The sequence below is a fragment of the Sesamum indicum genome, linkage group LG5 (assembly GCF_000512975.1).
Source record: "Sesamum indicum cultivar Zhongzhi No. 13 linkage group LG5, S_indicum_v1.0, whole genome shotgun sequence".
NCBI lineage: Eukaryota > Viridiplantae > Streptophyta > Magnoliopsida > Lamiales > Pedaliaceae > Sesamum > Sesamum indicum.
This window is the reverse complement of record NC_026149.1, coordinates 49,868-75,946: the sequence shown is the minus strand read 5'-3', so window position 1 is coordinate 75,946 and position 26,079 is coordinate 49,868. Positions and strand designations below refer to the sequence as shown.

Below are 26,079 nucleotides of genomic sequence, written 5' to 3'. Positions count from 1 at the left end.
CTTTCTTCTTTCTTCTTTCTTCTCTCTTCTTTCTTTTCTCTCTCCTTTTTTAATTGTTTTTTTTAAATTATTTGTGTTATATGTATTATATATTATTTAATGTATAATATATGTGAAATGTAATTAATAATTAATACTAAAAAATAATTATTAACTTATAAAATCATTGATATTAAATATATTTACTGTCAATGCTATTTGATTAAAATATTTAAAATTTTTCTAAATTGAGGACAATATACCAATAATACATACTTAATTCTAAATTTTTTATTTAAATTTTATATATTATATTTTTTCATTCCAAAGATAAAGTCTAACAAAATTATTTTGGTGACAATACTACAATGTATTTAATTATGCATTAAAATTATAATTATTATTTAAAATATAAAAAGAAATGCCTCAATAAAAAAAAATTACTTAACATAAATATATATATTATATTTCACTAACAAATAAAATACTATATACATACACATATATATATATATATTACTAAATATATATAGTAAAAGACATGATTTGACAATAAACAGTAACTCCTGTATCCCAAATCTCAATATCAAACCTACACTACTTATTTTATAATATTTTATATTATATCAAAATACAAATCCAAACATATCATTTATCTCAAAACACATATTAACTTATCTCTATTTTTCTCTCTCTATCTCCAAAACATCAAAACAGAAACACTCAAAACATTAATCCAAAGATAATGAATGAGTTTAGATTTGGCCAATCAGATTTGAAATAGAAATTTTCGAGGTCGGCAGGTTTACTATTAAATCCTTAGTAGCCTTCTTCTCCACTCATCCTTCATCTCTACTATCTCCAGTTTCTTGATTCCATCAATGGCTTCAGAAGTTAATCAACTTCACTTCCTCCTTGTTCCCTTAATGTCACAAAGTCACATTATTCCCTTAACGGACTTCGCTAAATTACTCGCCCGTCGTGGCGTGATTGTCTCCATAATCACCACACACCTTAATTCCATCAGGTACAAAGCAGCAATCCAGCACGCTCTGGAGTCTGGCTTGATAATTCAAATGATTCCCCTGGAATTTCAAGGCAGCGAAGTTGGCCTGCCTCCGGGATGCGAAAACATGGATTCGCTAACTTCAATGGATTTAGCCGGGGAGTTTATCCTAGCTTGTGAGATGCTGAAATCCCCACTGGAAGAAATGATAAAGAAATTGGACCCAAGCCCCAGTTGCATAATTTCCACCAATGCCCTTCCCTGGACGCAACAAGTTGCGGACAATTTCAAGATTCCAAGGTATATTTTCGAGCCTGTATCGTGTTTCACTCTCTTGTGCTCTCACAAACTGTCTCAGGCTCAAATTCAAGAAACTGAAATTTCGGATTCAGAATCGTTTCTGGTGCCGGATATACCTCACAGAGTTGAATTTACTAAGGCCCAGTTGCCGGGAACTACGAGAAAATCTTCAGACCATGTTAAAGAACTTGTAGACCAAATAAAAACATATCGGCTTTCTGCACGAGGAACTCTGGTGAATAGTTTTGAGGAGCTGGAGCCCTGGTACGTGGAGGGGTACAGAAAGGAAAGTCAACGTCTTTGGTGCATTGGTCCAGTATCTCTATGTAACAAGAACCTAGCTGAGAAATCTGATAGAGGTGACAAGGCCTCAATCGACGAGCAGTATTGCATATCGTGGCTCGATTCAAGGGAGCCCAGGTCGGTAATCTACGCCTGTTTTGGCAGCCTTTGTCGTATGTCTGCTCCACAGATTAAAGAAATTGGTTTGGGCTTGGAAGCATCGAACTTCGCTTTCATTTGGATCATCAGAAGCCTGGATGCTTCAGCGGAAGTGGAGAAATGGCTGGCAGAGGAAAAGTTCGAAGAAAGACTTGAAGGAAGAGGCCTAATAATCCGTGGATGGGCACCACAAGTCCTCATATTGTCCCACCCATCTGTGGGAGGATTCTTAACGCATTGTGGGTGGAACTCAACTCTGGAGGGAATATGTGCCGGTGTGCCGATGATCACTTGGCCAATGTTTGCGGAACAATTCTACAATGAGAAATTTATCGTGTACGTGCTCAAGATCGGTGTGAGAATCGGAGTTGAGGTTGGTGCTTTTCCTGGAGCAGTGGAAGAGCAAAGTAACGCACTAGTGAAGTGGGATCAAGTGAAGAAATCCATTGAAAATTTGATGGATGATGATGAAGAGGAGGGAAGGGATAGAAGAAGAAGAGCCCAAAAGTTGGGCGAAATGGCAAAAGCAGCATTAGAACAAGGGGGATCTTCTTACCTGAACATTACATTGCTAATTCAAGATGTCATGCAGGCACCCAAGTAGTTCTTAATTCTTAGAATATGCAGTCCTTTTTGATAATTTAAGATTCTTAGATAAAAAAAGTGGAGGATTGATGTTTCGGATTTATTTTTTGTGTGTTTTGTTGTGTTTTGTGGAGATAGAGAGAGAAAAATAAAGATAAAAATAAGTATGTATTAGAAATAGTATGTATGTGTGGATTTGTTTTTGGAGATAATTTAAAATAAATATTATATGTTTAATGTTGTGTTTTAGAAGACAAAAGTTATTATCAAATCATTGTCAAATTATGTCTTTTTTATATATATTTATGTATATCTGTGTGTATATATATATATGTATTTATGCTAAAACAGTTAAAAACATCCAAATAAGGTGTATGATAACAAACATTTGGTATATTTTGACTCATCTCAAAGATAACTTGGAAATAAAAATAAATATAATGTTGGTATTTTAGTTTTGCCAATTACCCTGTATTTTCTCATTAACATAGTATATTTTTATCTACTCAGATAGAATGAAATACTTAGTTAAAAATTCATAAGTTAATTACCCACTTTTTGTTTTGTTTGTTCCTGTAATTCTTTGGGTTTTCGTCGTTCCTTTCCCTGGATCGATATTCCCTATAGCTGGAGAGCCAGGCAAAGAAAACAAAAAATGCAACTAATTATTAAAGGCACTAAATTAGGATTAATTCTAGAGCGGACCTAACTCAACTGAATTTGAATTAATTATATAACAAGTACAATATACTTGTTGAGAAAATTTTTGTTCTAGCCCGACTCGGCCAAACCGGAATCAATCACAGGACAAGTGTGTTATGTGATTGGTGTACAATTTTTAGGAAAAATAATCAATAAGTATGATGCACTTGTTATGTGATAGATTTGGTACGACCAAACCGAACAAATACTTTTCCTTAATTAATTCATTAATTGACATATCTCAAAAAGCTACACTTTTTACTAAAAGATAAACATAACCAACCCTACTGTAGTGATATATACATCTCTTCTTCTTCCATATATATGTAACCCCGACTCATGGGTTTCATATTTTTTTAAAAAAATAATGTAATATGTTCTAGCTATCGAAGATATATGTCATTTAAATTTCTATTATTTTTATTAACTATATGAAAAAGAAGAAAATTAAAATAAAATAACTTTTCATAAGTTATCTTTTCTCAAACAATTTTTATTAATTTTAAAATCACGGGTAATTATTTTTTCAGTCCTCATGGTCGAAGTAGGTTGGTTAATCGGCCTTCCCCTGATAATTGCGTCGGTTGCTAGCCTGTCTTATCTAAGCAGAACCTCTGAAATCCTTAATCACTACATAAAGGAAACGCTAACCGATAATCACCTGTAGTTCAGGCATAATTAATTAAGAGCTATAAACACGAGATATCGTAGGGCGATCACTTCCATGTATGTGTCAAATAATAAATGTATGCGGTTGAGAATGCACTCCCGACTACACGATCTATATTAAGTGCTCGCGGGATCGGGGCACAGATGCCTGAGGAGGATATGGACATGCATCGGTAAGATGTTCGATCATATGCCTGACTGGTGTGGGCTATTTCTGATTTACCATATTAGTCAACATTTATATGTTTGGATGCAACAACAAGATGTAATTTGTAACAAGTAGAGATACGCAACAATAGGTGAAAAATATAATTTTAGTCCTATAATTTATGGAATACAGAATTTTTGATTCTATATAAATTTATTTTTACAATTTAGTTATGTAATTTGAAGTAATGTTCATCTTTTCTCGATCAAATTGATCAAGAAAATTGTATGTAATTTGTATATGACCCAATTAAGTTGTAATTTTAGTCCTGTAACTTAAATGATATTGATATTTTTAGTCCTATAACTTAGGAAAGTTGGCATTTATGATCTTCTACGAATTGGTTTACAAAACTAAAATTACAATTTAATTAAATCATATGCAAATCTCATATAATTTTTTAATCAAATTAGTTGATAAAAAATTAAAATTATCAAAATTATAAAATTACATAAGTAAATTGCGAAAAATCAATTCATACAAAATAAAAAATATCGACTCAAACGTTAACTTAAAATTTTCCCCAACAATTGAGGCACGGTTGAGAGGTGTGCACCAAGCTTTGGAGTCCTGCTTAGACTACTTTGCTGGATGTACCGGAACCGTTCTGGAGGCAATAAATTGAGGCACTTAGAAAATTAGTCATAATTAGGAATTTAAGCTTAAAATTAGTGTATTACAAGGTTAGTTTATTTATACCAAAAAAATGAGAAAAAGTTTTAGAGCTGTTCATACTTTTAATATCTATTTATACGCTTTATATAATTGAAAATCACTCTTCGGGTATTTTTAATTTTTCTTGTATGCCATTTTTTTTATCTTTTTAATTAATTTATTAATCATTATCTTTTTCCTCTCTTTTTATTTTTTCACATATTTTTTCAATAATTTAATACAGAAAAGACCTTTCAAAAAGAATTTTTCAAAAACTATATTTTTTAGGTAGACAGATTTTCATTCTAAAAGTACTGCTAAATTTTCGAATCAATTATAATTATATAGAAATATAATTAAATGAAATAAGTAAGAGCATATTAATTTTAATGTATTAATAATTCTATAAATATTGGCATGTCTTCTAGAACATCTTCGTTTGTCCCTAATCAGCGTTACGAAAAGGACGAGAGACTGTCTGATTCTGCACATTTCCATTCTATAGCTTGTGACGTTTTACCTACAAACTTGACAGTTCTGAATTCACCCATCTTTCTCTTACATAAACCCCACGACGGGTCTTTCTCCTCAACCATTCGAATCCATGGCGTCCAAAATTGAGCAGCTCCACTTCCTCTTAGTGCCTTTAATGGCCCAAAGCCACATCATTCCCCTGACGGATTTTGCCAAACTACTCGCCCGACGGGGCGTGTTTGTTTCCATTGTCACCACACCCCTCAACGCCATCAGGTACAAAGGAGTGATCGACTACGCCAAGGCCCAAGATCTGAAAATCCAGATGATTCTCATCAAATTTCCGTGCAAGGAAGTTGGCCTCCCTGAGGGATGTGAGAATTTAGATGCGCTTGATTCCATGGGATTAGCCTGGAAATTTATGCGGGCCTGTGACATGCTCCAGGGTCCCCTGGAAAAGCTGATGGAGGAATTAGAACCGAAGCCCAGCTGCATAGTTTCCTCCAACGCAATTATTTGGACAGAGAAAGTCTGTCGAAAGTTCAAGATCCCCAGATACAACTTTGAAACTGTATCCTGTTTCACTCTCTTGTGCGCTCTCAACCTTTCTCAAGTTGATCAAGAAAGCATACTCTCAGACACGGAGCCGTTCCTGGTGCCGGATTTACCTCATAAAATTGAATTTACCAGAGCACAGTTGCCTACACACAGGAAGCCTGCAGGTGGTTCTGAAGAATACGAAGACCAACCAATACCGGTCAGGATTTCAGCTCGGGCTACTCTGGTGAATAGTTTTGAGGAGTTGGAGCCCGGGTATCTGGATGGATATAGAAAGAAAGAAGGAAAAGTTTGGTGCATTGGGCCCGTTTCTGTCTGCAATAAGGAACTCTCGGAGAGGTCTGCTAGAGGGAACAAAGCCTCCATTGATGAGCATTACTATCTAACTTGGCTAGACTCAAAGAAGCCAAAGTCTGTCATTCTCGCATGTTTCGGGAGCATGTGCCGTATATCTTTTCCACAGTTGAAAGAGATTGGTTCGGGCCTGGAAGCCTCGAACTTCCCTTTCATTTGGATCATCAGAAAACAAGACTACACAGCACAAGTGGAGAAATGGTTGACTGATGAGGGATTGGAAGGACGGGTCGGAAAAAGAGGCCTGATTATCCGGGGATGGGCCCCGCAGATCCTTATCATGTCTCATCCCTCGGTGGGAGGGTTCTTGACGCACTGTGGTTGGAACTCAACTCTGGAAGGAATTTGCGCCGGTGTGCCGATGATCACTTGGCCTATGTTTGCGGAACAATTTTTCAACGAAAAACTCATTGTGAATGTGTTGGGAATTGGAGTGCGAGTCGGGGTTGAGGAGCGTATGAGTTTTAATGGCGAAAGTGAACATTTGGTTAGGTGGGATCAAGTGAAAAGAGCAATTGAGAAGCTGATGGATGTTGGAAGTGAAGAAGGCAGAATGAGGAGAAAAAGAGCTGAGGAACTTGCCAAAATGGCAAGCAATGCTGTGGAAGAAGGAGGTTCATCATACATGAGTTTCACAATGTTAATCCAGGATGTCTTGGAGCAACTTCAGTAGCTTTTTTATTCCATTTCTTTTCCTTGGATTTTTTTGCATCTTTTTTCATTTTGCATTTAAGCGCTCTTGCACAAAAGTTAATCAATCTTATATAAAGAAAATATGCTATACACGTAGTGTGTACCTGTAAAACGAAATAAAAGATGCAAAAACTTATAATAAAAAAATCTCATTCCAGTATTGATCTTTCAGTAATTACTATTTTTTTAACTGTAAAAAATACTAGGCATTTATACAATAATAAGCAATTTTTATGTGCTCTTTTCTTCTCATTAATCGATGGATTTCAGTTTACAAGTTAATATTTATCACTACTTATTAATAATTATTATAAAATATACAAACACTTAGACTACATTCGAATGTAAGCATCTAAAAAAAAAGTTTTCAATAATTTATATTAAGAATTTAAAATTAATTACAATAACATCCAATTCAATTCAAAATAAATTAAAGTTTCATAATTTAAAACTATTTATAGAATGAATTAAAATCCTTAAACACGAATCCCTCAGTCCCAACTCAAACACTGAAATAGATATAATTTCACAGAAGTACTTAAGGATTTTATTGGAATTTTTAGATTTTTTTTGGAGAAAACTGCCCACTATGAAAAAGCAACAATAAAAATACCAAATATATATATATATATATATATAAACCCAATTAATTATTTTATTTTTCCAATTATGCGCTGAAAACTCAATTTCTTTCTAATATTACATTATAACTCAATTAATATGATATTATTAAATTTTAATAACTATTATTTTTTCTCATTGAAATGAAATGATACAGTACCATACGTGGCGACAGCAGCAAACACGTACATTCAGTATTAGAGGCGGTGGTTTTAGGTCACGTCTTTATCTGTTTCTAGAAGGTCGTTCCTGTATCAACAGTGTTAACGTCACCACTCTGTTACCAAGCTGTCGTATCACCAATATTATTGTAATATAAAATTATGCTATTTTTATGTGTATGTAATAAATATAATATTTTATTTAAAATATGATATAAAAATAAAAATAAATTAAAACATCAAATTCTCAAAAAATGAGAAAAAAGAGAAAATTTTAAAATATTATGACCGGCCATAATAAACATTTTTAAATTCGTTTTCAATAAAGTGTTTGAGATGAAATGCCTCCTTTTTATTTATTTTTGGCCTTTTGCATGGTCGTCAGTCACCTACTTACATCCGTAATTTCACTTGGCGGGTTGATGGGCCAATCTTAAATTTCAGCCGCATGGAAAAAGAAACACACCCTGCATTGTTGGATGCAAATTGTACACAATATTTAAGTTCGTCCCGTCACATAAAATTTATAAGTCCGAAGTGCTTAACACACCACCCAATTTATTGGTAGATGGAATGATTAGTTGATTATCATGAATTTATATATATCTAGATTTAAATTTTATTGTGGCAGAATCGATACCATCTGAATATAAAATAACACGCAAATGTTAGCCCCTTTAGTTGTTAAGAGAAGAATTAAGAGCATCTGTACAAATTTCCAAGGTTTTGAATTTCATTATTGACAAAAATATTTATGGTAAAACCTAACCACCTAAATCAAGAACCAAACCTACCTATTAGCTCATTCATGCATTCAGGATCCAAATAAAATTCTTCAGATGCATGTCTTAATCGGACAGAAAATCGAATAAATATGGCGTAAGCCTTATTATTAATTAACTGATCATGTTGCTTCTCATGAAATATTATATATATATACTATAGAAAATGAGGCCCTGGATTATCTCATCCATATCAAGAACATCATGTTAATGGTCGACTATAATACGTAATCAATCAGCACTTAATGCTAAACAGATGAAGTAAATAACAATGATTATATATAATTATTAGTTAAAATTTAGAGTGAGCAAGATCTGTTTGATCGTCCAGGAGTATCAAGAAATTGCAGTGAATTTTTGGAGGCAGAAACAAGCCATTCTTCTCCATCAATGAATGAAACATCAAGGTAAGGAGCTGCTTCTGATTGCTTCAACTGCTTCCCATATGCTACTCTATACGTAGAGTTGGCTCCCGGCCCGTAGCACTCGTACTCACCGAACGACACCGTTCTGGAAAAAAAATATTAAATTTAAAACTTTCATTACCAATGTAACAGTAATGTTAACAGAATCCTAGAAAAGGGGGAGCTAAGTTCACTGTTGATGATGCCTGACTAGGATCATTAACTTATTTCAGTTAGTGTTCTTTTATTACCATTTCAAGAAAACGTGTGACATGAAAATGAAGATGTGTGATGTGTTAATGTAGTCTTGAGGAAATATATAATTAGCAACAAGGATCAACCACAGACTGGTCTCTAGAAGAGTCCCTCCAATCATTCCAGCCCTCAGCAGCAACAGCTTCAGACATGTATGTTTTCAAGAAAATCGTAGTAGCATAATGCCCCCAAGCTCGCCCCAACCACACTTTTCCACTCCCACTAATGCTGCAATTCACGAAAGCGAAGCCCGTTTTCTCGTTGGCTGAATCTCTTCCATGAGCCGTGATGCATCCGCTGATCCCACCAGACGATACTTCTTTTGCTGTCGAATTAATCGTGCAATCCTGCAGCATAAATTCGGATACATGCAATGAATTTTTTCACCTAACATATGCAGCTAGCTGGAAATGGACTAAAACAAGTTGTCATAGAAGAAAATTACATGTCACAATAATTAGGATTGTTTGGTACACAGAAATGATTAATTCTGATCCATATGTACCTCAAAGAGTGATCTGCCATTTCCGAAGATGAAATCGATGGATCCCTGGATGTAGCATTCTTTATAGTAATGTCTGCCCTGATCATCATTTAGTGTGTCTTGTGCTCCATAGAATCCACAGCCGTAGAATGCAGATTGATCACCTGAAACCCTTAATGCCACTGCCTGTCCTCCAACTTCCCCTGGATCTGGGGCTGGTGCTGTGTTCTTACCAGACAAATTAATTCATTGCACAATTTAGATCCTCGGATTTTGGGGAAAACAGAAGGAAAATTGCTGAATGTATATAGATCATGAAAGAATACCATAAAACTAATGTTATAAGCTACAAAGCTGGGAGCAAATGTGGCAAATGTAGAGCTATAGCTTGTCCCTCCGGTGGAATTGGCTGTGTCGTTCCATGCTATCGCGGTGTTGAGGTAACCTTGACCTTGAACTATCAACTTTGTTTTGTTAGAGCTCACCACTACTTTTTCCCTGTCAAATTATGATTCCTCATAAATGTAAGAATTATAGTCATATTATGAATGTGCAACCCATGCAAGGAGCGTAATTTACAGAGTTTATTATATAATAAGAACTAATTACCTATATGTGCCTGAGTCAAGTATGATAAGTGTCCAAGAATGACTGAAATCGGGCAGAGCATCGATCGCTTTCTGCATGCTGCTAAAATTAGCGCAGCCCTTTGTATCGACTGTGTAAACAACACTAACGTTGTACAAGGAAATGAGATCAGACTTCCATAGGCTGTCATTGCATGAACTCTCATTCCCCCTCCTATGATGGTGATGATGATGATGATGATGATGATGATGTCTACTATAGACGATTCTTTCTAGAATGGAAACGACAATGTCCTCTACGCCAAGTTTTCTGGCTACCTTACCAAAAAACTCAAGTTCAAAGATCCGATGAATACTGTCTACCGACGTGCTGATGCTTGAACCAAAAGAGTGGGAGGAATGCAGGGAAACTATGACGGAAACAAGCACAACGGCTATGGTGGTGAGCCAAAAGAAGGTTGTAGTTTTGGTGTTCATGGTTTAGGACAGGACACTTGTAGTTGTTTATGTTGTTCTGTGTTTAGTTTAAGATTAGTGTCATGTGGGGATTGTTTCATGTTGTTTTATTGGTGGGTTTTGAGGGTTAGACGTAGGAGGTAAGAAAAGGAAGTTCATTTGGTCTGTGTGGTGAGGATATGATGATTACATTGTGAAGAGAAGATATGGGCTGCAAATGGAGATAGAATAAGTCACACGCTAAGTCAAGTCTGATAGTTTTGAGTGTAAGATGATGATGATGGTCTAGAAGGGTAATTATGGTGTGTGATTTTGTTGAACTCGGTTGTTGAATGGAGAAAACGTGATAGTAATTTTACGACTCCTTCAATGCTTATTTTATATCTGGGATTAGATTTAAGGGTACATCTTTGGAGAAAAACAGCCAAGAACATTGTGGGAGTCGGAGATTTCCAATCCTTGGATTAGATGTCAAGCTCCTCTTTAAAATAATGCCTAAATAGCATTTGAAGCGCAATGGAAACGTTATAACTACGACAAGTGACAGGAAGATCATTACTATTTTGAGACGCACATGCATGCCAATTGCTTAATCTTACGATAACAGCTCAAAACTTTTAACAACATTCGACACTTGAAGATGGTCAGAGAAAGTGCGTTTCGGGCTTTCAAGTGAAGGTGCACCGAAGGTCGGATCAGCACAGACCAATTTAAAAAAAATTAAGTTTTGGATCAATACATTATTGTTTATAGTCGATTTTGGGATGATTTTAAACTTTTGAATAGACCCAAATTATATTTATTTTTAAATCCAAGCCCAGTCGTGGATCGGTCTGATTGAAGCCTAGACCAAGCCCAAATGTATCTGTCTTATAATTATTGTTATTATTATTATTTTATATGAAATTATGGAGTTCTTTTAAACAATTAAATTTATGGTTGTCTTTGTAAAATATAAATAATTAATTCAATCATAAAAAAACTTGTTACTAGAAAAAAAATAGTTAAGACTAATTTTCAAACTTAAGTAATATTTTACTAACAAACTTGCAATAATAAATTTAAATAATAGCAAATCCAAAAAGAATTTAAAATAAGCTTTAAAAAAAATAAACAATTAGTATTGATGAATTAATGTACTAAAAATTTCAAAGTAAACTACACCAAGCCATTAGCGCCTGCAGAAGGAAATTGATTCTTGACTAATCACTGCAAGGGAACATCAGAGACTGCTTGCTCTTGATTTATAATGCGACAGTTTGGGACTGGCTTCTGCAGCAATGACGTTCTGTCAAAAGTTATCATTTGCCAACAAGTCTGTTTGTAGTCCTCAAGCTGAAAAATAGAGAAGATCAATTATGAGTAACAGGGGAATTAGAGTTGTTTGTTTGTAGTTTTCCTGAGGGAAGGCAAGGGGGAGGGGGGCTGTGGCAGTTGGCTGCTTGCTTACCTGCACTTCTGGTATCTCTTTAAATCCAAACTTGTTTGTCCACATTGGCTTTGCATTGTCGGCTGCTGGGAGCACAAGCATTTTGACATGGAAAAACGCCAGCAATTTCACAATGCAGTCGTAAAGTATTTGGAAGTATCCCTGCAAGATACTTAGTCCACTGATCACAACCTTTCTCATTTATGTAGGCACTGAGTTGTAACATTTATAGCATAAATTAGAACTTACCTTGCCCTGGTATCCAGTGCGCGTTGCAGCTAACGGGAGTTCAGCCATATCTTGTCCAAAAATCCGAATGATCCCGGCTGACACAACAATTGAGCTGCAAGATTGCCAAAACTCATAAATGAGAACATGGAATTACCAATGTACTGCGATGATTAGCCGTTCCGAATAGACATAAGGTGAAATGGTTCTTACTTCACCGTTAAAATTGCACAATACAATCCGCCAAAGTCTTGGCCCCTTATATTGCTCCTGTCAGAGATAAAAGGAAGGGAAAGGGATATGAGGAGTGAGACAGGGAAGATTATGGGGACAAGACATGATCGGCCAGACAAAGGCAAGAAAATGACCCTATGCCTATTAAAAGGTAGAAGAAGTTGCACGTACCCATAAACCATAGGCGGAATCAAGTCACACCCAGTTTCTGAATCAATAATTGGATCAAAACATTCCTGGAACACAAGTCGACGAACAATTGCAATCATACCGGCTTCTCTTATAGCACGTGCATGTGTGTGTGCATAGTTCGTGCAGTTTACAGTACCACATTGTTGATCATTGCAAATCTTTATACTTAGCAATAAATTCAAGTAACCAAGGACATTAGGATGAAATGACAGAAGCATTCTTACATGAAATATAGCTACCACTTGTGACAGCAGTGCTCTGTCTTCCTTTGAACTGTCCTTTCCTCTCAAAAGCCTCCATCTCACGTCAATACCAGCATCAGCAACCCTATTATTTCCCACTAGCTTCTTCTTTAGAATATTCAAAGAAGAATCTGGGAGCTCCTCTGCTCCGGCATTCAACAAATTCTGCAGTACTGAGTGGATCCACTTGCAGTCCTCGGAACAGAACCATTTTCCTTCAGGAAGCTCCTACAACAACGGTGCATACAGTTTTGAGACGATAGACGAAAAAAAAAAGGATTAAAAAGAAAATTTATCCATGCTATATTGAAGTAGCTAATTCTTGTGCTGGATGTGTGCACCTTTAGATCATCCATCCCGCATTCTTTCAAACAGCCCACATGATGCTCCTTTTCGCACTGGAAGGTATGAAATCGAATGAAGTATTGTAATCTATATTCATGGAACTTAGTTATATAGGAACAGCAAAGATGAAAAGGAAGAACAATACCTGATCACACACTATGACGGTACGAGGACCAAAACCCGATGTACTAAAATCATGGCATCTGCAAAAAAATAAGTCAATGGATTAACAAAATGTCAATAACAAGAATGCATCAATGTGCGGGTTCGATTTTCTTAAAATTATTCTTTTCAATTAAATTGTCATGAACAGTTTTATAAAATAATTCTTCAAATGGTCAATTTCGAAACCAAAATCAAATGTGTGTTTCGTGCGATTTGGCAAAAAATAATAGATTATCGCGAATAATTTAAGTTAAATACACAATAATTCTAGAATAAATATAACTAAAGTCTTTAAGTAACAAAAATTTAACAAGTTTCAGAACAATTAAAGTTAAATACTCAATAGTTCAAGATATCATACAACTAAAACATTTTTAAAAACATCTTAAATACCAAGTTACAACTAACAATATTCTGATACACTAAATAATTATGTAGTAGGAATAAAAATCTCTATTAACTAAAAAATAAAAAACACAAAAGATATACTTAATATTAATACAAATTCAAACATAATGAATATTCCTTTCAAATTAATCTTATATGTCCAATGAGGTGAAAATAGAGCATAGGGGACAGCAAAAAAGAGAAGAGAAAGAGGAGAAAGGGAAGAATTCTAATGAACTTGATTTGTCATCTTAAAATTTCAACACGTATCTTTTTATAGAGCCCATATATAAGTTTTACAAAAATAGATTTTGCAATGTTGACATTTGATAATGTATGAACTTTGGGCTTCTATTATTTGAATATGAAATTATTCCAAACAATTAATTAATGTTATCAAATTATTTATATGTATAATTTAAAATTGTAATTATATATTTAACACTACAGGTTGATTTTTGACAATTTTTGTTTTAGTTCTGAGTAAAAACAATTCAATTCGTTTTGATTCATACGATTTAAAAAAAAAAAAAAAAAGAAATTTGATCACCCTTATAGAATGTTACTTTCTACATTTCCATATATGAGGACTACCTGCAGATTATGCACGCTATTACTTCAGCTTCTTCGAGGTCCTTGACCATGCTAGTGGAGCCACCTGTTAGCTGTGCTATTGGATCACCACCCGGGGCTCTACCAGCTGCAACAGCATTGACATTCCGCTCAGCATATCTTTCCCTCCGGAACATCTTCTCACAATATGTGCAATACCATTTATCACAACGAACACTAGACACAGATGCACATTCTGCACGGCAAGATGGACATTCAAGTAAAAACGTCGTACAAGTAAGTGCAAGAATTGGTACATATATGCACAAAGCATTATTGGAGAAAATTCCAGAATATGTGAGCATGCCATCATGCTTGCTATGCCAAATGTATTTTAGTTCTCGTTGCCTTTTCATTTCCGCTTTCCTATTCTTCGCTAAATCCATTGTGATAACATATATAGCCCAAATTTGCCGAGTGCGCTATCATAGTGGTTCAATTATATTGGAAGATGAGTCGGCAGCACAGTATGTGCACATCTAGATTTAGCTTACTTATAAATGTAAAAACTACCTTTGTGGAAGGCCCTCGGGCATGCATCACAAAGCACAAGCTCCCCACCACCTGCACAGACGATGCACCGGCCATCACTTTCTTTGATGGAACGCTTGCCCCCTTTTAGCACAGAGACGGTGAATTCATGGAGGGACACCCCATTAGATGTATAGATATACATATAGCTGTTAGAAGAACACAAAAGCATAATCTTCAGATTGAAACAAAAAATAACGTTCATTAATGTTCAAATTAAAACAAAGAAAAAGCAACTGACGGTTTACGGCGGGAGGCCCAACCAGCATGAGCTTCAAACACAGATGGACTAACCTGCACGGTGTAGGGGAAAAAAGAAAAAATCAAGAAACCAGCAACAATGATTAAATATTTTGAATGAATAATTGAAACTCTTACCAAAAGATCGCAGCACTGGCAAAATATTCCTGATCCGATTTTAACGCCTGCACAAAATTTCTACAGACAGCCAGGAGGAAGTTTACAAGGCTGAAATAGCAAAACAAAGTACAAATTACGGTATTTATCTGGACTACCTCGCCATGAGCATAATAAGCGAGTTTAGTTCCATCTGGTAATCCACCATCGTCAAAGACCAGCTTGTGCATGCTCTGATCTCTGTGCAGAAAAATGCAGGAGACCGTTAGGCAAAGTAGAACAATAAATAGCACGCACATAATACTTTAGAATTGAGAGAAAATTGGAGTAAGAAACCAACTTTCTAGTGATCTTTAATGAACTTTTTGACTGCACAGAGCCGGATGGAGTTCCCCTCTTGAAGGATGAAGACCTCTTTGACAACCTATAACACCATGATATAAAAGTTAAAAGAAAAATCAATGATACACATTTGCACCTACTTCTTCAACGTCTTCCTCGTTGTCTTGTTCTTCATTGAGCCATGCAAGGAGGAACTATCATTTGAATTTACGCGTGAAAAGGATTTTGAGTACCTTGCTAAAGCATTTCCGTGCAACTTTGGTGCAGAAGATCGCCGCGATTGCCTTGACCTATCAAACAAAAACATATCAGAAAAGGAGGAAGGATTATTATAATGATAAGATATTCACTTGTTTTATAGCATATAAAGGCCAAAATATCCAACTGCAGAAAACCGAGAAAAATGCGCATAACCTACTTCCTTGTTATATTCTGTTGAACTTTCTTTCTTGTCGAAAGCCTCGATGAGGATGTTCCCAGAGATTTTGCATTAGACTTCAACTCTGAATGCCTGAAAGGAGGAAACAGAATATTAGTGAGTAAAAGAGGGAGAAAGATGCACACTTTATTTTGAACAATAAAGGCAACATAACACAAGCTTATAAGAAGTTCGACCTTTCAGAGTCTAAAAAGACTGTTTATATATCAGTATCATATAACCATTTGAAGATGTTTGCACGTACACGTTTCTATCGTGCAACTAGTAAGTTTTTAGTTATATAAGATGTTCAATGCACTTCATAAAAGGTTAAAAGCTGATCACAAGCAAATCACTATCCAACAAACAAGAGTGCAAGACAAGAAAAATTTGTCACATAAATTACTTGTGCAGATTTATACCTAGATTTCGCACGTACTGCGCCAACTTCTGAGTTCACGGCAATCTTGCAAGAACCACAAAGCACTTTCACCTTGGCAACAAATGGTGCAAGAAATGACCCTAGAAACCAAAGAACAAAAGCTGTCTTTTCAAATGCAGCAAGCATTCAAGAAATTCAATTGTAATAAACCAAGCTGCTCACCGTTGCACTTCTGACAGATGACTGACTCCTTCACCGGTGCAGGGCCTGCGTAGCTTTGCACGGCTTCTTCTAATGTCATATCGGAACAAACCCTGACTTCTTTGACCACATCAAGCAGGCTTTTCCCGTTCTCGAAGCGGATATGCCGTGTTGCACATCTATACGTGTTGCACGCATGGATCTCAAATTGCCAAGGTGAAACTACCTACATAAATTAGAGACACCATTGATTGGATCAATAATACGAACATGAAATTGAAAATGATTAAATAGTTTTATGAGTCAACTAAACAAGAAATTCTACAATATCGGCTACTTACTGTAGCTCCCTTGCATAAACGGCAAGCGCACAGAATACCAGAATCATGTATAGTTCCACGTAGTTCGAATCCCTTCAAGGAAGAAACATCCAGTCAATACTGTTAAACAAAAATTTCGTACACATATGAATGCATGACTTCATAGTTCTATCATATACTACGTGCAGATAAAATTATCATTAGATCTAACTATAATTACTTAATCAATTTTTATTTAATTTGCCAAAGGAAAAGGTTATTTAAAATTAATTTTATTTAATCAATACTTTTAAAGTGAAACGTTAAGTACACATGTAACATGCACTCCTTATATACTAAGGATTAATTTAACAAATATTATTGGAGTTATTTGTTATTATTAATTGAATATTATATAAACAAAAGATAAAGTTTCTTGTAATTAGTATATAAAATTAGTATGAAAATATTGTTAGATTGTCATATGGAAAATGCTATGAGCCCAATAATAAAGTTGTAGTTATACATGCATGTGAAATAGTTTGTGTATTTTAAAAGCAAGTGAAAACACAACAGGTACAAATATAAATAACATTAAAATATTATCCCTTTAAATACTTTTGAGCCGTTTCCCCACTTTATTGGACAAAAAAATCACAATTAGGAGTATTCATTTAGGGTGTGCAGAATTCAGACACATCCAATCAAAATCGAAATTTCGATTTGTATCGAAAATCAAAATTAAAATTTTAATCTAGTATTCAGTACAAGGTTTTTTTTAAAAATTTGGTATTTGTTCTAAAGTAAATATTTGAGATATATTTGTTCTAATTAAGAAATATTTGAAATTTAATATAAAGTGCAAAATATTCAACAATCTTAATTTGTGCATCATATGTGTATATAGTATAAAGGTATTATTGTCCAAAAATTTAGTCCAAGAGGTGAATATTATACTTATTAGTTTAAGGGAGGATAAATATTATATTTGATATAGTTGAAGGGGCCGGGGTAAAGTGTATTTAACTATAAATATATACATAAATCAGATTTACTTTAAAAAACTAATATATATAAACATAAATATATATATAAGTACACTAAAAATAAATACACATTATATATTATATATGCTAAAAGTTATATTTTTTTATATAAAAAAAATAGATTTTTCGGTAATTTGTTAACGAGCCAAACTGAATTTTTTGGATGGTTTACCGAACCAATTTTTGTTTGATTTACTAATTCGATTCACTTTTCATAATTATTAAATCTTTTTCGATATTTCAGTTTGATATTTTTATGAATTGAGTTTTTCCAGAAAAAGATAATAAATGGTCAAAAATTAAATATTAAAAATTGTAGTTATAATTCTTATTTATATAAGTATGTACATGATTAGATGTAAAAATATATATAAAAAACTAATATTTTAGTATTCGGTGCTATTCCACAAATCAATAAAAAATAAATACCAAACCATTTTTTTTTTATCCAATTTCAATATAGACCGAATTTTCAATTTGGATTTGATTGAATTCAGGTTGTTTCACAGAGAAAAAACATGCACATATTAGTATTATCAAGCACTGCACAGTTCATGCACATTCAAGCCAACAGTAATGATAAAATCAACAACCGCAGCAATTATATAAAAGGAAAAATATGTTATAATTAATGCCCATGGTGATTGTTCACCGTTACCCTATCGCCACCGTCGTAGAAAACTGAGTATCCTTCCAGCAATCCCGTCTGTAAAAGCTCGTCAGCAGTTGTTGGGCGCCCTGGAACAAGGATTTCCTTGGACATCTCCATCTCCATCTTCCCCTTTGTCCCACCATTCGACGCCTCCAATTTTTCACTCTTTAGTCCTCCCGATCGCGTAAACTCCGGAGGCCCATCGATTTTTGCCATTCCATCCTCCTTCATTTCAAGTTCCATCATCTCGCCCTCTCCACCACCCACATTATCACCATGAACTGCAACTTCATCGTTCGATCTCACAGCCTCCGGAGGTTCAGTTATACTTACACCCTCGCTTCTTCTTCTCTTGAACCTCTTGTTCCTCGTATAAACGACAAAGCCATTCGCCTCACTCGCTCTAACTCTGTGCAGATTGTCATGCACCCTATCTGCACTGTTCAATTCGCACGGGCCCGCCTCATTGGCTCGCAACTCGGGTTCGGCACTACCCGCAGGGTTGATTTCAAGGCCGTCTGGATTCATCGCCTTTTCCGTCCTCATTAGTTCTTCGAACTCACTGAGCAGAAAATGAAAGAGAGAAATTCAGGTTAGGGATCCACGTCAACCACCGAATTCAGTTGCATGCAGAAAACAAAAAAGTGGTTCGATCTGGATTTTATTTGAGGGAGGGAGGAGAGGAAAACAGAGAGTGAGAAGTGAAACCTTGAGAGCAAGAGACAAGAAGAAAATTTGCACGGAGAAAATAATTTCTTTGCCAGAGTGAATTTGGATACTGTATTCTACTGCATTATATAGGCAGGCGCCTATACGACCCTGGATACTCTCTTGTACTATGTCTTACTATTTTTACTCAAATGGTGTTGAATATATACTAATTGACATCATCTTTTCTCATGAGTGCCCAAAATTTTAAGCCCTCAAAAGATTCTATACAACTGTTATTTTCCATGTCAAAGGAAGTTAAAAGAAATAATTTATAGATCTAGCACAAGATTTCAAATTTATGCATCTTCTTTGTGATAAATTGATTAATTTATGAAAGAAAAGATGAATCTCAAACAAAAGTTTCATAATCATTCATGTTTTTTGAATTCCAAATTAAATAAATATATATATAAATAGTCTGTGTGTCATGAATTTAATTCGCACGGATTGCAAAGGAAAAAAAATTATAACACGTAAGTAATAATTAGGTCAAAATTTAATATAATTTATAACAAATCTGCAACATGACATTAGAAATCAAGATTTTTGTGATATTAATTATATACTTACCATGTATAATTAGCGTCACGACAAACTACAGACCATAATTCAAATTAGGTAAGATTGACAGAAAAATATGTCAATATTTAAAAATTTATTTGCGCAAAATGACAATCAGGAATGTGGATTCTCTAAATTGTTCGACAACAAAATTCAATATTATTTAACTTTTCATCTATTGTTAAGGCTTTTGGAAAATAGTTTCATGATGTGAATTTTGAAAATTTTCAACTAATTATTATATATATTTTTGGCTTGTCGTATATAATTTCTTGAAAGTATGTATACCTGTACGGATAAGAACAGAAAACATTGAAATTTGTGTCTCACAACTTACTATTTTTGTGTTTTTTATTTTATTATTTTAACACTCACCATATTTAGTCCAGAAGTCATACAAATTAGCAATTTTAGTTATAATAAAAAAATTTATTAAATATTTAACAATGCACATGCAAATCATGTGCTCTATCTATTAAATCAATTGTCAATTATTTAATAGAGCACTTGATTTGCACATGCTCCATCCATTAACTATTTAAGGAAAGTTTGTATTTTGGAATAATTAATACAAGTTTTTGTACTATGGCCCACTCAAAAATTGTGTATCTCTTTCTTGCCAACGGTTAATTTATGGGAGTGAAGATGAATTTAAAACAAAAATTTCATAATTATTAATATTTTTTTTATTTAATTTTTCAAGTTAAATAGTTATATAAATAGTTCAGGTAATTAGATGAGTTGTAACGCATAAGACTGTGATAATTAGGAAAAACATTAATGCAATTTATAGATTAAAATGTAATACTTAGCACGTATTTTATCATCAGGACAAACTATAAGGTCAAATTAAGTATGTCTGTCAGAAAAAAATATAATTTTTGAAAAGATGAACTTCAAATAAAAGTTCCAAAAGAATTCATGTTTTTATTTTTTTTTCACATTAAATAAGTATATAAATAGTTCGAATCCCCCAATTCTAGATCTATCAATGGATAAAATCCAAATATATTTTCGATGCCTAGACCCTATACCCACCCAACTCAAGACTCAATGGGTCTATAATTTCAAAAGTACTGTAACATATCCGACTTTTCCAAGCAGGTCCGACCATATCAAATATTTTTCTATTTTTGTTGTACAATAAACCAAATTGAAATAAAGCCAAACTTTTATTGAGAGAAATCAAAGTATTATCTTTGTTTTATAATAAATCAAATTAAAATGAAGCCTAAATTTTATTGAGATAAATCAAACTGATTAGGGCATTGTTGCTATTGTTTAACACACGAGAGTGGTATGTGGAATTGTGGAAAAATTTGAGTATGAGTTGAGTATTGATAAAATGGAAAATATTGGGTATTTTATTCATCAAAATCCATTCAGTTTAATTTAATGAGTATGAGTTAAAAATATTGGCCCAGACATGTGTAATTTTAGCCTACTGTTCGAGAGCAATGAGTTGTAACATACACGGATTTTAAAACAAATTATAACACATGCTAATAATTAATTAGGTCACAATTAATGCATTTTATAAGCAAAAAGCAAGATTTTTTGTAATTCAAAATTATTTTACTTACCATATATTGTTAGCAGTTTGGATTTTCCATCATTTTCGTCCTCCTTTAGTTCTTTGAACTCACGGGTGTTGTGCTGCAGAAATGAAATAAAGAAATTCAGCTTATGAATTGGTGGCAACCAGAGAATTTAGTTGCATGTAGAAAAGAAAAAAGGGTTCGATCTAGATTTTATTTTGGAAAAAAGGAGAGGGAGAGAAAAAGAGAAAACGGAGTGAGAAGAACTATGTGAAACCTTATGTGTGAGAAAAGAGAAGATAATTTATGAGGACAAAATATTTCATTTGCTAGTGTGAGCTTGCATACTGTATCCGCATTATATAGACCAGCGCTTGTACGACATTGGATTCTCTCATTTACTATGTTTTACAATGCGCGTCATTACTAATTGACATCATCTTTTCTCATGATCCCCAAAATTTTTAATCCGTGAAAATATTCTATTTACACACATGCGTTATTTTCCTTTCAAAAAAATTAAAAGAAATAATTTATATATCCAGCACAAGATTTCAAAATTTATGAAAAAGAAGATGAATTTAAAAAAAGAAGTTTGATAATTTGAATTCCACATTAAATAAATATATTAAACAATTGTGGTGAGTTGTAACGCACACGGATTTCACAAGAAAATAAAAGTTGTAATGTTTACCACTGTAATAATAAGGTCAAAATTAATGCAATTTCTTATAAATATCATCAACACGACATCAGAAAGTAAGATTTTTGTAATACTAAATTATTATATTTACCATATATTATTAGCGTTACGATAACTACAGACCATAAAGTCAAATTAGATAAGACTATAGAATATATGTATATATATACATATATTTAAATAATTTCTTTACACAATACGATAATCAGGTGGATTCTCTAAATTATTCAACAGCAGTACTCAGTATTTTTTGACTTTCCACCTATTGACAGTACTGGCAGAAAGTAGTTTTATGACATGCATTTTGTATATTTCCAACTAATTATTATATATTTTTGCCTTGCCATGTGTTATTGCTTGAAATTATATATATGGTATGGATAAGGGGAAAAAAGATGCAATGTAGGTCTCACAACTTTCTTTTTTTGTGGTTTTAGTTTCATTATTTTAGCACTAACTATATTTAGTCTATAAGTCACAAAAATTAGTAATTTCAGTCATAACAGAAAAATTTGTTAAATATTTAACAAAGTACGTGCAAATCACGTGCTCTCTTTCTCTGTTAAATCAATGATTAATTACTTAATAGAACATTTGCATGTGTTCCCTCTAAAATATTTAAAGGGATTTGTAGTTTGGACTAATTAATTACAAGATTTTGTGATTATGGCCCACTCAAAAATTGTGTATCTCCTTTTTGGCAATGGTTAATTTATGGTAAAGAAGATGAATTTAAAACAAAAATTGCATAATTAATTATGAGTTTTTTTTTTGGTTTAATTTTTCAAATTAAATAAGTATATAAATAGTTTAGGCAACTAGATGAGTTGTAACTTATAAGACATTGATAATTAAGTCAAAATTAATACATTATATAGATTTAAATTATTATACTTATCACGCATTTTAACATTACGGCAAACTATAAGGTCAAATTAGGTATGACTGTCAGAAGAAAAATATAAATTTTTAACAATAATTTTACGTAATATGACAATTTGAAAGGTGGACTATTCTCGTCATTTTTCTTGCACAATTTAGTACGTACTATTTAACTTTCAACCTATTCATAGTAATGGCAGATGTAGTTCTATGACATTGATTTTGTAAATTTTCAAACAATTCTCATACTTACTTTTGGTTTACCATGTATTATTGTTTGAAAGTATATATGTATAGTATGATAAGAGCGTAGTAAATATGATGGGTAAAGAGTTTTTAAATTGAGGATTTATGTGCAGTATGGATAGAAATGACGCTAGATTGAATATGTGATAAGTTAATTCTCGAATTGGGGACTTGACTGAATGAGGTTTTTGAAAAATAAAATGAACTTCAAACAAAAATTCCACAAAAGTTAAAAGAAATAATTTATATATCTAGCACAAGATTTCGAAATTTATGTGTCACAAAAGAAGTTCAAAGAAATAATTTATAAATCTAGCACAAAATTTCAAAATTTATGTATCTTCTTTGTGATAGATTGACTGATTTATGGAAAACAAGATGATCTCAAACAAAAGTTCCATAATAATTCATATTTTTTGAATTCCACATTAAATAAATAAATAAACAGTTTGGTATCAAGAGTTTAATGCGCACAGATTTCAAAAGAAAAAAAGTTTTAACGCATAACAGAGTAATAATTAGGTCAAAATTAATGTCATTTATAATAAATCCGCAACACGATATTAGAAAGCAAAATTTTTGTAAGATTAAATTATTATACATACCATGTATTGTTAGTGTCACGACAAACTACAAACCATAGTTCAAAATTAGGTAAAACTGGTAGAAAAATATATAAATATTTAAATAATTTCTTTGCGAAACACGACAATCAAGATGGTGGATTCTCTAAATTATTTGATAATAAAATTCAATATTATTTAACTTCCCACCTATTAATAAGACTATTGAAAGTAGTTTCATGATGTGAATTTTGAAAATTATAAACTAATTATCATATATATTTTTGGCTTGTCGTATATTATTCCTTGAAAGTATATATGTGGTATGGATAAGAACATAAAACATTGAAATTTATGTCCCACAATTTACTTTCTTTGTCTTTTTTATTCCATTATTTTAACGCTTACGATATTTAGTCAATAAGTCGGAAAAATTGGCAATATTAGTTATAATAAGATTTTCTTTAAATCAATGGACAATCTTGAGACATTACCGATGATATGGCTAAGATTGGCCTTGCTATCCCATATTCCTTTTCAGTCGCAAGGAGTAGGGTTTGGGCTAGATGTGGAGGGTGGGCAACGGTTGCAATGATGTGGGCGGCGGCCAGGATGGATAGCAGAATGAGTAGACTGACGGAGAGTACTGAGCGATCTCGTCAGTAAGAGTTATCTAGAGATGGTATGTGGAATTGTGAAAAAATTTGGGCACGACTTGGGTGCTGATAAAATGGGAAACAAATTTATTGGATCCAAACCCAATGAATTTAATTTAACGAGTATAAGTTAAAAGTATGGGTTTGGGCAAGAGTAATTAAGTTTAGCCCATTGACAGGCTTATTCAAAAGCGATGAGTTGTATCACTCACGAATTTAAAAAAAAAATTATAACATGTACTACTGTAATAATTAGGTCACAATTAATGTAATTTATTTGCAAAAAGAATGATTTCTATTTGTAAAAGCCTAAATTATTTTACTTACCACATATTATTAGCAGTTTGGATTCTCCATCATTTTCGTCCTCATTAGTTCTGTTGTGCTGCAAAAATGAAAGAGAGAACTTCAGGTTATAGATCGGTGTCAACTAGACAATTCAGTTGCTTGCAGAAAAGAAAAAAAGGTTCAATCCAGATTTTGTTTGGGGGGAAGAGAGAAAAACACAGAGCGAGAAGAATTGTGTGAAATCTAATTTATATATCTAGCACAAGATTTCAAATTTCTGTATCTTCTTTGTGATAAATTGATTAATTTATAAAAGAGAAGATGAATCTCAAACAAAAGTTCCATAATAATTCATGTTTTTTGACTGATACCCAATATTTTTTTTTTGTTATGTAATAAACCAAAATAAAATAAAGCCAAACTTTTATCGAGAGAAATTCAACTATTATTTTTTTTATTTTATAGTAAATCAAATTAAAATAAAGCCTTTATTGAGAGAAATCAAAATGATTAGTGTATTGTTGCTGTTGTTGAGAGAAATCAAATTTTATTGTAAATTGTTATTGAGAGAAATGAGAACACAGTCGAAAGACAAGAAAGCTAAAATTTACACCCACACACAAGCACAAATACATACACTAGCACATGTAAAAGCACACACACAAGATTGTCACAAAAAAGGGAACACAAAGATTGGGGGAGAGAGATACCAACCTACAAGGAAAAAGGAAAGACCAAAGATTCCATCGAAAAAGGGAACACACATCACCGAGTTTGTTGAGCTTTGGTCTAGGAGTTGCGGGTTGCAATCTTGAAACATTATTGATGACATGGCTAAGATTGCCTTTGCCATCCTCGATTCCTTTTCAGTTGCAAGGCGGTAGAATGGTTTAGGCAGGCTGCGGAAGATGGGAGACGCTTGCACTGATGGGGGTGGTGGGGGGATGGAGAGCAGACCGACGAAGAGTATTGAGAGATCTCAGTCAATGAGAGTTTTCAAGAGAGTGGTATGTGAAATTGCAGAAAAATTTGGGTATGAGTTGGGTACTAATAAAATGGAAAACAAGGGGCCGGTAATTTCTTCATCCAAACCCTATTGGTTTAATTTGAGTATGGGTTAAAAGTATGGGCCCAGGCATGGGTAATTTCAGCCTAATGATAAACTTATTCGAGAGCAATGAGTTGTAACGTACACGATTTCTAAGAAAAAAATTTGTAACACATACTACTGTAATATTTAGGTCTCAATCAATGCAATTTATTTGCAAAAGGAAAGATTTTGTGTAATTCTAAATTATTTTACTTACCACATATTATTAGTAGTTTGGATTCTCCATCATTTTCGTCCTCATTAGTTCTTTGAACTCACGAGTGTCGTGCTGCAGAAATGAAAAAGAGAAATTCAGGATTAGGATAGGTGTCAACCAAAAAATTCAGTTGCATACAGAAAAGGAAAAAGGGTTGGATCTTGATTTTGTTTTAAGGAAGTTGAGTGG

General features: G+C 33.5%; 3 protein-coding genes across 4 annotated transcripts; 1 reads left to right on the top strand and 2 right to left on the bottom strand.

Moving 5' to 3' along the window:
* On the top strand, window positions 762-6,631 carry LOC105161337. Its single transcript, XM_011078984.2, has 2 exons — window positions 762-2,326; window positions 5,088-6,631. The coding sequence occupies exons 1-2, from the start codon at window positions 861-863 to the stop codon at window positions 6,601-6,603; spliced, it is 2,982 nt and encodes a 993-aa protein (XP_011077286.2). The 5' UTR covers window positions 762-860; the 3' UTR covers window positions 6,604-6,631.
* LOC105161481 (probable pectinesterase 15) lies at window positions 8,364-10,590 on the bottom strand. Of its 2 annotated transcripts, none has more exons than XM_011079178.2 (5): window positions 9,940-10,587; window positions 9,657-9,828; window positions 9,352-9,558; window positions 8,940-9,193; window positions 8,364-8,697 (listed from the first exon to the last, which is right to left on the bottom strand). In XM_011079178.2, the coding sequence occupies exons 1-5, from the start codon at window positions 10,392-10,394 to the stop codon at window positions 8,487-8,489; spliced, it is 1,299 nt and encodes a 432-aa protein (XP_011077480.1). In that variant the 5' UTR covers window positions 10,395-10,587; the 3' UTR covers window positions 8,364-8,486. The 2 variants fall into 2 exon arrangements, with proteins under 2 accessions (XP_011077480.1, XP_020549653.1); XM_020693994.1 differs by having other exon boundaries at window positions 8,542-8,697; window positions 8,933-9,193; window positions 9,940-10,590.
* On the bottom strand, window positions 12,004-14,593 carry LOC105161480. Its single transcript, XM_020693881.1, has 7 exons — window positions 14,190-14,593; window positions 13,189-13,246; window positions 13,040-13,096; window positions 12,681-12,926; window positions 12,436-12,500; window positions 12,244-12,300; window positions 12,004-12,145 (listed from the first exon to the last, which is right to left on the bottom strand). The coding sequence occupies exons 1-7, from the start codon at window positions 14,591-14,593 to the stop codon at window positions 12,004-12,006; spliced, it is 1,029 nt and encodes a 342-aa protein (XP_020549540.1).